General features: G+C 44.8%; 1 protein-coding gene across 3 annotated transcripts in view; it reads right to left on the reverse strand.

Annotated features, from left to right (window-relative positions):
- Positions 1-16,754, reverse strand: part of PRDM15 (PR/SET domain 15) — a 345,544-nt gene that overhangs the window by 200,006 nt on the left and 128,784 nt on the right. For all 3 annotated transcript variants that reach the window (XM_069202594.1, XM_069202595.1, XM_069202596.1), the window contains 2 exons: positions 15,278-15,372; positions 7,202-7,289 (listed from right to left, as the gene is read on the reverse strand). In XM_069202594.1, coding sequence (XP_069058695.1) covers positions 7,202-7,289; positions 15,278-15,372 — 183 coding nt within the window. The remainder of the gene's footprint in view (positions 1-7,201; positions 7,290-15,277; positions 15,373-16,754) is intronic.

Below are 16,754 nucleotides of genomic sequence, written 5' to 3' on the forward strand. Positions count from 1 at the left end.
AGATGCACGCGGTCGGGCCGACCAGGCCCCGCCGCGGAGTGGAAGTCCCGAAGGGCTGCCGGAGCTCTTCTTTCTTCGGTGTCGATGTGCTAGCACTAACCCGGTACCGAGCGCAAACAATACAGTTGAATTTTCTGATGAATAACTATCTTTCCCGAACCGAAACACGGAGCGAAGAGGAACACGTCCGAACCCGGTGGCGGAAAAAAAACAATCTAAGATGGAGTCGACGCCCATGCGCAATGGAGCCGAAAGGGAGGAGTCCCTCGGTCTCGTGACTCAAAAAGACTTCTTCGAAGAAAAACAACTTGTAACACTCCGAGCCCAACACTAGATGGCAGGATAATGCATAGCATGTGTATCTGCAGCTACACATGCCATCGAACATATATATATATTTTATTTTTTACTAATGGCTTGAGTTAGATCCTCCCCGCTTATTAAAAAAGATTTCATAATCTCAAACTGCACTCGTCTCATGGTCAGTCTACTCCCGGACGGGGTATTTACCATTGGGAAAAGACAGCCTAGTGGAGCTAGGGAGCAAGCAAAGGGATTCATGGCCTATAGAAACTTTCCTATAGGATTCACTTTGTCATACTGCAAGATTACTCAAATATTGCCAGCCATAAAGGTTTCCCCGCTGTGATGATGTAGGTGGCCTGTAGGAAATTAGATTGTTACAGCATGGAGTGAGAGGCCTCAGTCTTCATATGAACTGTGGCTGAGCACCAACATAGTCAATCAATCTAAATCTGAAATAAAATGAAGGTTTCCGAGAGGAATCCATCTCAATGGCAGAACCACAAATGGCTTCCTCAAAGATAAACACAAATGACACATGAACAGCAGCACAAAAACAAAGCATTAAAAAAAAAAATAGAAGAAAGATCCTGAAACACATACGTCAAAAGGAAAACACTTTAAGGATGAAATGACACCAACATGAAGCAAAGCTGAGGTAGTTATCAGGAAACACAGCAAATTTGGATTTGGTCTTTAATGTAGTCTATTCAGTTGAAAGATTGAGCACCCCAGTACTCGCAGTTTGCTTCCTAAACTATTGGGCAACAGTGAATTAATTTTTTGTCGCAGAAAGCAAAACCATCAGTAATGGTTTAAAACTGAAGCTCTGAAGTAGATACACAACTGAAACAAGCACAGTTCCACTCACTTGAAACCTCAAAAGTCATTCTGAGAACTCTGATGAGAGCAAATATCTAGATTTTCACAACTTGTATCAAACATTTATAATTTTGTTTTGGACAAGATGCTCCAAATTCCCTACAAACTGCTTCTTAGAAACCAGCCCACTGGTTAAAAATTATTCTCCCTACTCCCATCCGGGAAAAGACTTGTCAACAAAATGTTTAACGCAGACACAGCTAGCCCTTTACCTTCGAACACCCACATTTTCCACCCACAGTGGATGCTTCACAGCAGGCTGTCCCCCACTAGATAATGCTTGGCTCCCTTTTCTCCTTGTGGGATCAGTAATGGACTTGCTTCCCTGGTCCTCAAGGTGTAGTTTCAGGTGCAGAAATGCAGGGGAAAGTTTGAACCAATCACTCTACAGAAGTTTCCCAAGAGGCCAGAATTATTCTATAAAGGTAGTCTTTTCACAGACATTATGCAGCTCTCAGTTGCGAGTGACAAGAGCAGTATTTTATAGTACAAACTATTTGTGATTGAATTCACGTGCAATCTCCAGCTCTTTTTCCTCAAAAGGGACTGTTCCCAGAACACCCATATTTCCCAGCTTGTCACAACAGCTAAGTTAAAGGGCCACTGTCTAGGATTCCCTAGCCCTTCATCCCCTCTCTACCCAAAATACACCACTTCCAGCCAATTTAATGTAAAGAAAATGAACCACCTCCTTTCTAAGGAACTATCCGTCTTTCCCTTGTCATCTTTCTAATGGAGTGGGGCTCCTGGCTATCTGAGGCTTTCTCACTTCAAATGATCCAATATGCAGTTCCCCTTTCAGATCTCTTTTTGAAAAAAAAGTTTGATATGTTTGGTTGTCAATGGCCGCTCTGAAGTGTCAGGTTTTTCCTTGCAGCATGTTCCATCATCAGAGGGAAAGGCAAGCCAACACATCTTTGTCTGAGCAGGCTTCATTAGTGACATTCTGTTTTGACAGGTAGTTGCCAAAAAGGAAGGGAATTGAAATAAACAAGTCTTTATTCCAACAAGAGCCTCCGATCAGTGTCTCATTCACATGTTTCCTGAACTTGACAGATGTAGATAAGAAAACAGTTACAGGTAAGGTACAGGAAGCAAGGCCCATCAACAGATGCAGATCAGCAAGCTTAAAACGAATGATTAAACGGTAGACTGTTAAAAAACTTTTAGGAAATTAATTATTGTTGATATATACATTAAAATGTGCACTACACTAGCAGCCCTCAGTTAAAGTATTAATTAGACTAACAGCTGTCAGGGAGGGGGAAACAACTGATGTGGGATCTTGAGCTCAGGCTACTGTGTAACCATTAGGCTCCACCTATGAGTGGTCTATATTGTTCCTAGCCCCTGGCACTGAGATGCACTCCCCACTTCACTGCAAGACTAAAGTATGTGCAATAAAAAAAGGCCTTGACATGACACTGGGTTCAATTATTTTCTCTGTGTGGGTTTCCTCAGCCCTTCTAAAATAATGGATCTAGAGACCAACTGATCTCATATACTAATAGCAACCACCTTAACAGGCCTCTTAATATACATTTGATGGACTTCTTCAAATGGTGAAGTCTAAAATCTAATCAGCCCACCACTTGCTGAACAATGTGATGACTTTTCTGAAGGCTCTTAGGCAGTCCAATGGTTACTGACCCAATATCAGGCAGTAACCTGTCTGTTTGTGATCACCAGTGCCGCTAGCACTTCTGCACTTTAACTAAATAACCAAATTACTTGCAGTTTGTACTCAACTTTGCAGAAGTAGCCAAGTTGAGGATTACGCTAGAAAATTGTAGGGATCAAGAATGAAGATACAGTATCTCACATCAAATAATAATGAGTAAACCCATTACCCAGCCAGAGTTCTACACTCAAATAATGATTTTTAAATAGGTAAATGATTTATAAATAAATAATACAAATTAATATAATATACAATATACATAAAAAATATAAAAATATATAATATAAATAAAAGTGATACATTTATTCATTTATTTTAAATAGATACAACATAACGCACAAAGAAATCCAAAAGAAGGTATGCATTCTGGGACCAATTTATATCATACATATTTATAGTACTTTCATGTTTGGCACTAAATTTTCTAGAACACTAGCCTGTTGGCTACTGTTAATGTATGTGACTGTACACCAGTTGATTGATGACTAAGGGCCTGATTCTAACTTTGGAGGACGGTGTTAAACCGTCCCAAAAGTGGCGGATATACCACCTACCGTATTACGAGTTCCATAGGATATAATGGACTCGTAATACGGTAGGTGGTATATCCGCCACTTTTGGGACGGTTTAACACCGTCCTCCAAAGTTAGAATCAGGCCCTTAGTCTATTAGATTTAGTGAACAAATAATGTACTAAAATCAATCAATTTGGCAGATGTGCCAGACAAACAGAACACAATGGATCAATCTCAATTTATATTTGCCCTGTGCAAATGGTCTCTAATTGCAGATTCATCATTGGACAACTTAGCATAACTAATGAGTTTCCTTTAAAAAGTTGTTAAAATCCCTGTACCCAAAGACCCTCCTCTAAAACAAAAAGGTGAATCCTCAGTAGAGCAAACAGTTAATATTTAGAAAGCAAAAGTCTCAGTACTCTGGTCAAAAGATACCAGCTGTCTGGTCATTGGTGTCCAGGAGGGGCACCGTTCAAATTTTAAAACCAGTTAAGAATTTTGATTTTTTTTCCCCAGTAAGGTAGAATCCATAAAGTAACCAGAGCCACAGAAGACTGAACAATAAAGACGACCTTCTCCAGAATAAAGTGCCTTGCTTGTTACCTCTCAGGAAAGAATATATATTAGTTCCCTTCAGCTGCATTTTCAAGATTGTTTGAACACAGAGAAGCATTGCATGCCAGTGTAGGAGATGCCATTTTGCCAGGAGCGGGCCCCTTAGGAGTTGCTGCTACTCTCAATCTACATTAGGCGTCAGTGAAGAAAGTCTGTTCCTGTGATTGAAGGAGAGGAAGGGAGCTTAGTCACCTACACAAGGAACTGGGCTGAACCTGCCACCTTAGGAAGATCTGGTGACAGGTGGAACTGAATGCAGGACAACTCAACAATTCAAGGCCATCCAGGAATGATACCATCTCCACAGCTCAGCTGCACAGTAGGAGGAATAAAAAAGAAATGCATCCTCTGGGTTTCTTTTTCACGGCCATCTTTCCTGGATCTGGGTCTCACCAAAGGAACAGGATGATTCTGGAGATGTTGCAGCATTATCCTAGTGCCTTGTTCAAGGTGAAGTTGTAAAAATGGGTTTCTGTGTAACAGCTATACATAGGACTCATGATGGTGTATCTCAAAAACAGTTGTTATCAAGCGCCCCGGGCAGTCTGACAGCAATATAATATTGAAGATACGGTAGCTAAACAGGTAACATTGACGTCTGGGGGTCTGGAAAGAAGCTTTGCAACTCCTGCTGTCACTCCCTAATCCCATGTACCACCCTCTCCTAAATGTGCTAATACAGAAAAAACATCCAAAAGGAGTCCACCTCTTGGGAAGGCACATCTAATAATATTTTGTTTAACTGATGTTTTTTGAGGATTCATGGCTGGCATCAATGTTGTGGTGTGTTTTCCGCCCACCAACCCAGCAGGAAACGTAAAAGATACCGCGGAGGGACGGCACACACCAAAGTCATAATGAGGGCCTTATTGTGGTTTAGTGCTTTAATATGTTTTTAAGATACAAAGGTCATTGACATTGGATGCCATCACAGAAAATTAGAAGCATAAAGTTGAAGAGAAGATATGGAATGGGCATTAATACCTAGTATATCATAGAGCTCCTTTATATGGTTTAATTGTTATTATTAACATTTTAGAAATTCAAACTCCCCCAAACCCAAATGGGCCATCAGGGACCTAAAAACACAAACAAAGGAACCACTTTCAGGGTAAACTATTAAATCCGCATAGAGCACTAACCAGTGGACAAAATGGAAAAATGGAAACTGAGACCGAGGAAAACAAAAGAAAACACAAACATAAGTCCACCAAATTCTTCCCAACTCCAGCTCACTCCCACACACAGGTAAAGAATCAGTTTGAACCGATCTCCCTGTACAAACAGTCTTCTATGCCTAGGTTTTCCCCACAATTGCTCCAACCCCTTTGAGGAAACCCCTGGAAGAGTATACTTGTGTGTAGGCACATAACTTACCCTGGTACCCTGGCATTCTATATGTTCATCCTTACCTATTGGGTGAGGGAGGCATGCACAGTGAGGCTTTTAGGATCTGTAATTACACTGAATGGGCTCATCCCCAGGAATAAAATGCAGAAGAAGGAGTGCTTTATGAAGTACTTTCCTACTGGATTTTCACCTCCTGAAGTTCAGCAGTCCACAGTGCCACAAACCTATGCTCCACATTTATGGGTTTTCCCATGGAGCCGGTACACTGTTCTTAGCAGGTGGAATAAACTTTACATTGAGCAGCTCTGTACAACGCCCACAGTATGGTGTAACATTCAGTGTGTAAGACATTGGATGGGTCCATGATATGCCCATGATCGGTAATCCCCAAGATCCACGTCATCATTCCTCAAACTGTCAGCCAAGCAACTACTCGCTCTTTCAGAGACCATTTCTAAGATATTCTCTGGCAGGCAAGTCTCATTTGTTTTTCTCACTTAAGAATTAAAATGAGCAAATCATCCAGGCTACAACCTTAGATTCAGTCTACACAATGACAGTTACCAGAGTAACGCCGGCACCACCAAACACTCAAATGCAGAGGAAGGAGGTATCCAGCCTGCCACTGCCACTTTTGTGCTCCATAATCAGTGTTTAGGTCCCTAGAGGAAAAGGAGAAATCCAGCAGCTCATGCAAGACCTCAGGATATGTACCTGTAGGATAAGGTACAGAACCCAGTTTTGGGTGCAGAGCACTTCCCACTGCAGCTGCCTCCAACTCCTGGGATTCACAGGCTGCAAGACCAAAGTGGCAGTGAAAGAATGGAGGCTCTAGCAAGAGCTTCTATAGAGTGGGGTCATCTGGAGTCCCGGCTGGCACTGGCCAGACCTGCTTAATGTCCTCTGTGCGCTGAACAGGTTGCAGGCATAATAAGGCCAGTGTTTTAGCAAATAAGTATCCGGAACAGAAAAAAAAAAAAAAAAACACAAGCTTACCTTCTAAAGGGAAACTTAATTTATTTAAATACTATGCAAAGATGGTCTCCTAGAAGACGGTTGTATTAAATGTTTCCACTACACGTCAGAGTTGTGTGCACAGCAGGAACATTTGTTACTTAGAACACCAGATTTCTGCTAGCCTAGTAGTGAAGAAATATTATTCACAGGCAGAGCATTTTCACTTTATGATTGGGCTGCAGTCGGAGGTCCAGAGGAGAAGCTTGAGATCCTCCATCTCCCCAGGTCAGAAGGACACAAGAGTAGATTTTCTCTTGAATTGTATTACAAGTGTAAATCAACCCCTTGGAATTTTCGGAATAAATGACAATGCATTGCGGGACATGTTTTGATGGCATGGTACTTTTTAACTGGAAGTTTATGTGAACTGTGATTTATCCTTTTTTCATTTACAATTGCAAGTGTAGCACTTTTCTCTTCTGTTTAGCAAACAAGTTCTCAATGAATCCTCTTCACAGGCCAGGGGTGGTAAATGAGAAGCAGCAATAGGACAGACGTCCGGCTGCGGTGATGCCTGCCTCGGCTTCCAGGTACTACTCTATGCAATAGACATCTGCTAGCAGCTGGTCAACTATAGCATTTTGGTGCTGCGCCGCTGCTCAAGATTGACATGTGTTGCATCTGGAAGAGCAGATGACAGAACTAAGAGGAAACAGACACTGAAATCACCCATAAACTGTTGGCCCGTCTACCAACCATAAATATTATTTATTCCCTTGCCTGGACATTACTACGTAGAAATTGTCAGCAGCAGGGTGAACACTTAGGAACAGGATGGATTTCACAGGCAACAAAATGAAGTGTCAAAGACCAAAGAAGAGTCTCTTGCAATCACCTGTTCTGCAGTTGTGGAACTGAAGTGCACTCTCAATGCGAAAGGCTTTTTCACAGTTCGGACACATGTAGATGTAGTCATTGTCCACCTGAGGGTTAAGATAGGTAAACCGGGTTAGAAGGAAAACAAAGCACCTCTCCTCCACAATGTATTCAGTTTACTACTACATCAAGCTTTAAATCAGTCTACCTGTAATCTAAATGTAATGCAATCAAATTTATTTCCAAAAAAAGCTGTTCAAAGTGTATCCCTTACACCTGCTGATTACTATTCACTTAGTAACTTGTATCCTTTCACTAGCAAGGCCTAGCAATGAGAAAGGACTGCCTTTGGGGTTTATTAAACATACACCAGAAACCATGTGAATGAAATATGATCCACTTTTAGTAATGTGGTTTACTTCTTACAAGAGAGAACATATTGAAGTTGTAAACTAACAAATGAAACAATTATTTACCACTAAAACTTGGACAAGTGGGAGCGTATGAAAAACTCGCTTGAAACATTCTCAGTATTGCAGCCGGCTCCCCCACTGACTCCCATGAGACTAGCAATATAAGGAGTAGCTTTTATTTTCACTGCAGCCCATGGTGTTTGAGATATTTGGTAGCTCAAAATGCCTCTAGGTACTATTTTAAGTAGTTTTGTAGTCTGAAGAGACTCATCTTCTTCCATGTTGGAGGTCTCGGTTTTGAAGTCAGTGGGTTTAACCTTTTATGCAGTTTAACGCCCGAATACAACCTTGCCCAAATGCCATCCCATAAAACACCCATCATCTTCAGTTCTCTATGTTGGCAGAATCTTAGAGATTAAACACGCACAAGCCTGACCTAGAGTTACCCGGGTGCAAGCAAGATGCAAATTATAAAACTTAGTGTTTAGTAGTTTATGGGTGCAGATAGTGACACTTTGAACAACGTTCCACACTCAGGTGAAAGGCATTTTGGGGAAACATTTCCGTCACAACAACAGACATCTTTATAATTTCACGGGCGCAGCTTCAGCCAGAATGAAGGGGGCATTATCACTGCCACAACCACTGTTTGCCTGCCGGGTTGCTAAACTTAAATTGCCCCTAAAAGTCTGAACGTTATGTTGCCCACCACCATGAAAGTTAAGAAGTGGGCCTAAAGGCTGAAAAGTCACACAAATCTAAAGTGGGCTTCTTGTAAAGTAGTTTTGCTATAATATTCATTGCAGTCTTGGCCCTCTGCCACTTTGAAAGAATGCATTTAAAATGTTACTTAATTAGTCATGGGACAATAACTGCATCTAAAGAACACAATATGACCACAAGTAGGAATCAACTGAAGACCTGGATTTGGTCCCACCCGGATGCATCTTAAATGAGCTGTGAGAATTCAATTAGCATATTTTTCACGCTGTTGGGGAAACGTTTGACATTTTCTCAGGCAATACAATATCCAGAAAGGTTAATACAATTTACATTTTAATTAGTTTTAACAATATTATTGGTCAGAATTACAACACATTTGTTTTCAACATTCTTGAGCTTGCTGCGGAACAGAGGACATAAATGATGATGGAGTAAGTTCTGTTGTTACAGAAAGGAGCTCTCTAGTCCAATTTGATGCACAACTGATGTACCTGCTAAGACAACCTTCTGCTTGTACAATTGAATTCTTATGTGCATATCTGATGTTTGTGAACAGGGTGCGCAACCTTAGGTGTAGACAATAGCTGTTGCCAGGAACACAGCTTTTGGAAGAGGAATGAAACTTCACTGCATTCTGTTTCTGAATCATTCATCAATGTTTTACCAGACGCAAAATGTTCTAAAGACTAGAATGTATTTTATTGATTTTCAAAAGAATAAAGAAAAAAGATAAAGAAAATGTATACTGTGGCATGGGTTCATTAGTATTCCTTTACAGTGAGTTAACAATACACTATCATCCAATAACATTTGTAGGAAGACTGTTGCTTGTTTTTCCTGTATAGTTCTCTTCCTTCTACATGCTGTTTCTTGGTTCCTTGAAATGATTGGATAGTTACTCATAAAAGTCCATATTTCTTTCTCAGGTTTGCTCACAACCTTTACAGTACTTCTTTAGCCTCACAAACAGTAAAGCAGCTGAAAGGATGGGTGTGGGATGGAAGAACGGACGTTTGAGGGATAGTAGGAGTTAATGAGCGAGGGGCCTAGATCTAGACAGAATTCTTCAAGATGTGGCTTTTTAAGTCCTATTCAGTGTCTAGAGCTCTTGAGTCCCAGAGGTAGGAGGCCTGTGCGTGTCAGAGGGGATCTCCCACCAGACCTATTGCACTCGGCTATGGGGGTGTCAAGAAGGTTGCGAGATGCCAAACTCCGGAGTTTGTTGAACTCCTAGAATGAAGGAGCTTGGTGCTTAAACAGTTGCAAGCTGTAGCCTGTGGATACTGCAGTGTGGAACTAAGCTATTCTACCTGTAAGCCACTGCAGGGTCTTCGGCTCAATGGTGATGCGATCACTGAGATAAAGCCAAAGGTGAATTGTACAGCGGGGTTATCACCAACGAACTTTGACCAAGACAGATCAAAATGTAGATGACAACGCAATAGCTTAGACGTAAAAATTACAACTGAAAGAGTATGTTGTGGCGTAGGTCTGGGAGAAATGGAATGGATTAGAGGGGTGCATGTTATTTTTGTGGCACAGTTGGGTTGGGGGGAGGGAGGAGAAGGTGAAAAGCTTCAGAGATATGAGCTCAATCCATTCCAGAGTCAAGCACGCACATCAAACCTCGCTGCAAGTCTTGCAATCGATTCTGACCTGCACAGTTTTGTTTGACTTGCTATATCTCAGGTCCTGTATGGTTATAAACAGCAAGAAATGCACCTGCAACGAATGGGCCTTGTCCTTCACATGCACTTAAAATGGCAGAACGAATACTGAACGTTAATCTATGCACCATTGTCAGCCGATGAAGGACTTTGAGGGCAGGTGAGATGTGGTCTGACTTATTCAGAGGCTACGATTATGCAGATTGTAAAGCTTTGCAATGTTTCTTCCAATTGCAATATTAAAATAGTAAAGACTTGATTAACACCTTATCCCAGATCACTGCAGGGATAAGGTGCAGGCGGAGGTCTTTCTCAAAGCATGGTGTAGCAAGGAGTGTTTCTGACTGCAAACGATTTATGTTAAACCTTCAGTGCATCACAAATGCATTCGTTGAATTGCACTGTGTCCAGCTAAAAAAAAGTTTCCATAGAAAGTCATCAACTAATACACCGTTGCTGTATCATTATAGAAACATGAATTTTAGTAAACAGTACCCCCAGGTCCCTCAAGTTCTCGTCCCACTCATCACTAATTGGAGATAACTATCTCCACGACAGAAAAAAAAGTACATGAGGAATGCTAGGATATCCCCTCTCCAGCCCCTCCCTCTGATAGTACATAAGCTGTACTCACCCAGCATTCTGCCTGTTCTTTTTTTTCTGTCTTCTGACAGGACGAGGACTTGGGGACGTTGTCCCTGCCGGTCTTGGACGACTGCTGTTCTTGCGCATTACCCTGCAGTCTGCTGGGCTTACTGTGGGGGCGCTGCCATTTTTGCCTCTGGCTGTTGATTCTTTGGCAGTGGCCGCTGGGTGGGCCCTTTTTTGCCAGGGTGTTGTCCCCTGAGACTCCACGGTTGGATGGCAGGTTGCCGGTGGCTGCTTGAGTCCTGCCCTTCCCCTGGGACGCTGTGGGTTTCGGTCCCTTGTCTTTTTCCGGCGCTTGCCTGACTTCCTCCTTGGGACGCTGTTGTTGCCTAGCATGCGCAAGGGGCGTGCTTTTGGGTCAGCTGCTGGTGTGTTCCGGGGGTGAGCATCGTTTGGTGGTTTCTTCATTTTCTATGGGCCGTGCTGATGTTTGGTGACTGATACGGCCCCCGCCATGCTGCTGCAATGGAGGCCCATTCTCCGGTGCCAGGGGGGCCGATGTTGACACTTGCTATTTTGTGCCCTCTTTCTCCATGGCGAGACAGCTCTGGTGGAGTCACATTTTTTTAATGATATTTAACATATAATATTGCATTATGTTAGACAACAGATTGTGATTCGGGCTGGACGGCAGCAGTGGCTTCCCCGCAGCTGCGCCCCTCCCCCCCACGGTGCACGGCGGTTGGTCTGGGTCGGGCACGTTCTCAAGGTGTTTACTTTTGTGGACATGGACACCATCAACAGACAAAAATAGAACAATATACAGTTACCCCCGTTATGTGGCTGTGGCACCTCTGCGCACCATTGGCAGGTTCTTCTGCCATGCCTGTCGGGTCTGTTGTGGTGCCTCCCTGTTCTTTGTTTTGGCGGGGTTGCACTGCGTGTTGCGCTGGCCTTGTGAAGTCCCCCTTGTGTGCGTTCTGTTACCGTGCCCCTCCTTTTTTTTTTTTTTTTCCGGGCTGTTGGTTCTTTGAGGTGGTTTTGGCTGGCTATTCCGGTTGGCGCCTGCTGTACTAAGCTCTTGCCAGTTTTTGGGGGTCAGGTAGGATGGATTCGGGTTTGGGCCTCTGCTTGTGCATGCCTTGGGCTCTTGGCTTGCCTCTGCATTTTTGGGCCTGTGCCCTGGTGTCTCAGCTGCTTCTGTCCTGGTTTGGGAGCACTGGTTTGGTTCGCAATGGCTTTTTGTGTGGCTGGTGTGCCTGTTGTGGTGCCCCTCTTTTTTTCTTTCTTTTCCAGCCTTCCTCCCATCCCACCGGGGTCGTGTGACACCTGGCCTGACACTGGCACTCTGTGTGGCGATGGTCCTAGAAATTTCTGTCTGTGTCCCCTCCTTTACCTCCTGTTCCTTCAGATGCTGAGTCTCCTTCCTGGTCCCCGTTATCTGCTGTTGGAGTGGCAGGGTATTGCTTCCTTGTCTTTCTGACGTTGCCCCAGGGGTGGTTCCCTTTTCGGGTCCTTGCACGGAGGACTGTGGCTTTTGTTTTGGGGGTGTTTGTCTCCTTCCCCTCTTGTCGGGCCTTCGCCGGCCAGTACCTTTTCTTTTCTTCGCATAGGTAGCACTGCCTCTTTTTTGTCCCGTGGCCGGTGTTGTGGCCCTGGTTCTGCTGTGTGTCTTCTGTCCTGGTCTGTTCCAGTTTTGCTCCCTCATGGTGTGAGGTAGGGGTTCTGGTTGGCCTGTGTCTGTTCTTGGTTGCAGTTCCTTGCACATTGGGCTGTTTGTTCTTTTTTTGTATACAGCCTTGTTGTCCTGGTTCCTGCCTCTTGGGCCGTGCCCTGGGGTTCTCTTCCGGTGATTCCGTCTCTTTCTTGGGCCCGTCCTTTCCCATGGCCGGATGTGTTCTGTGGAACACTTGTGCTCCCACTTGGTGTTTGTTTATTGGCTGGTTCTGTCGTGGTGGTGTGGTGGGAATGCTTCTGGGTCTTCTTGGGGGTGGCGGACCCTTTTCTGTGGTGTCTCTCCTCACTGTCTACATTCCGGGCGGCACTTCCTGCATGCTCCTGGTCCTTCTCCTGTTCATTTTTTTATCCTGTTTGGGGGTGGTGGGGTTGTCCTGAGGGGTTCCCCTGCCTGACTGGTTGCCTTCCCCAGCATGGTATGCTCCTTGCCTATGCTTCAGGTTTGGCTTGTTGGCCTTTTCGCATGGTGGTCCTCCCTTCAGTGGCCTCCTGCGGCTTGGTTGTTGTCCGATTTGGTGTGGTGTGGGGTGTTCGGTTACATTCTTATGGCCTCACAGGCTTTTCTGTACCTGTTTCTGAGTGGTGTCCCTTTTCGGTCTGGGACTCTTCAGTGTGTTTCTTCTTCATGTGCTGTGGAGCTCTTCCTTGGGGTGCTGTTTGACAGGGTACATGTTCTTGGGTTTCCCTGTCTCGTTCTCCAGTCTCCGCAGTTGGAGTTCAGGGGTGGTGGTTCCCCTGGTGATGCGCTTTCCTGCCCCAACTTGAGTGGTCCTTTGACAGCTCCTTTGGGTTGTGTGGGGCTCCTTGGCCTGGTTCCTGTTGCTCCATGTTTCTGGCTGTGTCTTTTGTTTGGAGCCGGCTGTTGCAGCAGTCCCCTTCCCGGGTTGGTGCCTCTGTTTTCGGACCCTGGCTCTGCGGTTTCATGGCAGGTGTCCTGCCCTCACCGCTCTTTTTTTCAGCTGTTGGCTTGTTTCTTTCTTGTCCCCTCTGGGTTCTTCTATTGCTTCTGCTTCGTTGTTTTTTTTCCCTTCTTGTTCACGGTGTGTCCTGCAGTTTTGAGGGTGTTCTTAGGCCTGTTCGGGCTGTTTTTGTTGCAGGGTTTCCTTGCTTCGGGCCCTGCCCTGGCTCCTCCCAGGTTCTTTGTCTTGGGTGGTAGCCTTTGGGGTACTGGTTCCTATTAGGTGGGCCTTCTCTTGGATGCCATTGCTGCCGCTAGTTGTGGTCTCGGGCAGTTGGTTTTCTGCTGTGTTGGATGGCCTCTGGTCATGCGCTCTGCCTACCACATGCCAGTGGTTTTTGGTACTTTCAGGGGCTGACTTTTCCTGGTCCCTCACTCCTCTTTTTTCTTGGGGGTACAGTTGCCAGGAGTCGACTGGAGGTTGCCCGATGTCTGGGGTTTCCTTCTTTCGTGTGAAGTTTCATATCTGCCAGGCCTCTGCTGCGGTTTGCTTGCTGTGGTCTTCCCTTCTTTGCTCTGCTTGCTTCCTGTCTCCAGGGTCTTATTCCCCTCTTGTACCTGTTGTTCGCAGGCCTTCAGGGGGCGTGGGGTGCTTGTCGGTGCCTTGGCCATGGTATCTGTTGCTTCTTTACCCAGAGGGCATTGTTGCCCTGTTTCTACTTTGCTTCCGGGACGTCCTCCAGGTGGTGTCTGCTGGTTCGTGGTTTCCTGCGGAGGTCGGGGTTTTGCATTCCCATGGGGTTGCTTTTGTTTTGGCCTTCTTGGCTTCCCTTTTCTTCCACTTTGTTCCTGCAGCAGCTTTCTGTCTGGTCGTTGTCTGGCCTGGGCTGATACGGTTGGGCTTCCCAGTTTCTGGCTGTCACTGTGCGGTATTTTGGGCTCTGAGCCTTTGGTTTGGCTCCTGTGTGTCTCTGGAGGTGGCTGCTGTTCCACTTTGCTTGTTTTCAGTGGTCTCTTAGTGGGCCCCATCTTCGGTTGGGGGCTACGGGGCCTGTGCACTCATGGGTCTGGGGTACCCGTCTTGTCTTTTCTGCTTCTGGGGTGCTTTTTGTGTCTTGGCTCCTCCTTGTTCCTACGGATCCTTTTTTGGTTCCGTTGCTTGCGTGACATTTTCCTGCCTTGGGTTCTCAGGGTTTGGATGTCTCCAGTTGGCCTCTTCGTTCCTGGCTTTGCCTTGGCCTTTGTGGTTGTTGCTGAGTCCTGCCAGGGAAGGTTTCTTTGGTGGGTGTCTTTTTTTGGGGTCCATCTCCCGTGCTGTCTGTTGCATTGGCTGTTGTGGTTTCTGGTCTTCCTCCTCTGGGGGTCTAGTGATAGCCTTCACGATTGGTTTTGGTCTTCTGGGCTCAGTCTTCGTCTGTTCCCCTTGTATGCTGCCGTACTGCTGGCGGCAGTTCCTTTGCTTCTTGGGTTTGCCCAGTTGCTTCCTTTCTGCTTTGCGCTCGGCCTCTGTCTTGGCCTTGGGCTCTCTGTTTGTTGGGGTGCCTCAATGTCTGGTGTTTTGTTTGGTTCCCCTTCTTGGGGTGTTGTGTTGGCTCTGTCCGTTTTTCAGAAGGCCGTTTTTGCCTGCTTGGGTATTCTCCAATTAGTGATGAATGGGACGATGAGTAGAAGGACCTGGGAGTAATGTTCTATTACTTACCGGTAATCTTCATTACTCCTGGTCGTGTTGTACTCGTCCCATTCATCACGCCCCTCCCACCTTCCCATGCCGCCGGCCTTCTGTTGGGGGCTTGGTAGTGCAGGCAGAATGCTGGGTGAGTACAGTTTATGTACTACCAGAGGGAGGGGCTGGGGATGGGATATCCCAGCATTCCTCATGTTCTTTTTTTCTGTCGTGGAGATAATTATCTCCAATTAGTGATGAATGGGATGAGGACAACAGGACCAGGAGTAATGCCGATTACCGGTAAGTAATAGAACATTACTACAACTTCAGGAGTTGGCATGGGTTTGAATATCTCCCTCCCCCATTCCTCAATTTACCAAGCTTCTGGAAATAAACAACTCACCTCATTCCTGCTGTGTTTGTAGGAAACATGCTGCTTCAGACTTTCTTTCCGACTGAAAAGTTTGCCACATTCTTCACATTTATACAGCTTGTCACCTGAGGGAGATACAAAATGCGAAGAAAACTTTGAAGTGTTGAATATCATGATATGTCATGTCAGAATAAATACTGAAAAGAGAGAAAAAGAGAAATAAAGGATATAGGATTAGGTGAGGGTGATTCATAAGGGAAAATGAATTGGTAGTTTTTAGCAAAATGAAGAATGTAGGAAAAAGGGGTACCAAATGGAAGAGCTTTGTGCTCAAAGTCTGGATACTAAACAGTTTATACCTAGCTTAAAGTTTGGATAGAAGTTTATATGATGCCAATATTAATCCTACTGGTTAGAAGGAAGGCTTAGAAAAGTAACAATGCAAAGGGTTTATAACTGTGCCTGTTTGACTAGAGTCAACGTGTTATATATATATATATATATATATATATACACATATATATATATATATATAAAAAGATTTCAAAACAAGTACTCCAGAAGTTTTGGGGTGATTCATCAAGTGGGGGCCCAGAAAAAAAAAGGGGGGGGGGGAGGGGGGCAAAACAGGTTTTCCCCATGGGGATTTTCAACACGACTACAGCCTGAACCACTAGATGGACTTGCACCAAAATTTGGCAGAAAGCTAGCTCTTGGTCCAGCAAGAGCCCTTTTTCTTGTTTCACCTGCACAGTGCTTGCAAAGTCTCTTGAATTTGGAAAAAGTCTTAAAAGGGGCTTAGAACCCATCCCTTACTTACCTGAACTTACCACTGGCTGATTCCAACGTTGCTCCAATGTGCATGCTTCTGACTGGCCAGCACGTTGCCTGCTTTCACTTCCTGCTTTGCTTTGCTTTGCTGCCTGTGAGAAAGTATCCTCTTTCTAGCCTTGTTACCCCCACTTTTGGCCTGTTTGTGAGTGTATGTCAAGGTGTTTTCACTGTCTCACTGGTATCCTGCTAGCCAGGGCCCAGTGCTCATAGTGAAAACCCTATGTTTTCAGTATGTTTGTTATGTGTCACTGGGACCCTGCTAGTCAGGACCCCAGTGCTCATAAGTTTGTGACCTATAGGTATGTGTTCCCTGTGTGATGCCTAACTGTCTCACTGAGGCTCTGCTAACCAGAACCTCAGTGGTTATGCGCTCTCATTTCTTTCAAATTGTCACTAACGGGCAAGTGACCAATTTTACCAATTTACATTGGCTTACTGGAACACCCTTATAATTCCCTAGTATATGGTACTGAGGTACCCAGGGTATTGGGGTTCCAAGAGATCCCTATGGGCTGCAGCATTTCTTTTGCCACCCATAGGGAGCTCTGACAATTCTTACACAGGCCTGCCACTGCAGCCTGAGTGAAATAACGTCCACGTTATTTCACAGCCATTTTACACTGCACTTAAGTAACTTATAAGTCACCTATATGTCTAACCTTTACCTGGTAAA

Source organism: Pleurodeles waltl, chromosome 8 (genome assembly GCF_031143425.1).
Source record: "Pleurodeles waltl isolate 20211129_DDA chromosome 8, aPleWal1.hap1.20221129, whole genome shotgun sequence".
Lineage (NCBI taxonomy): Eukaryota > Metazoa > Chordata > Amphibia > Caudata > Salamandridae > Pleurodeles > Pleurodeles waltl.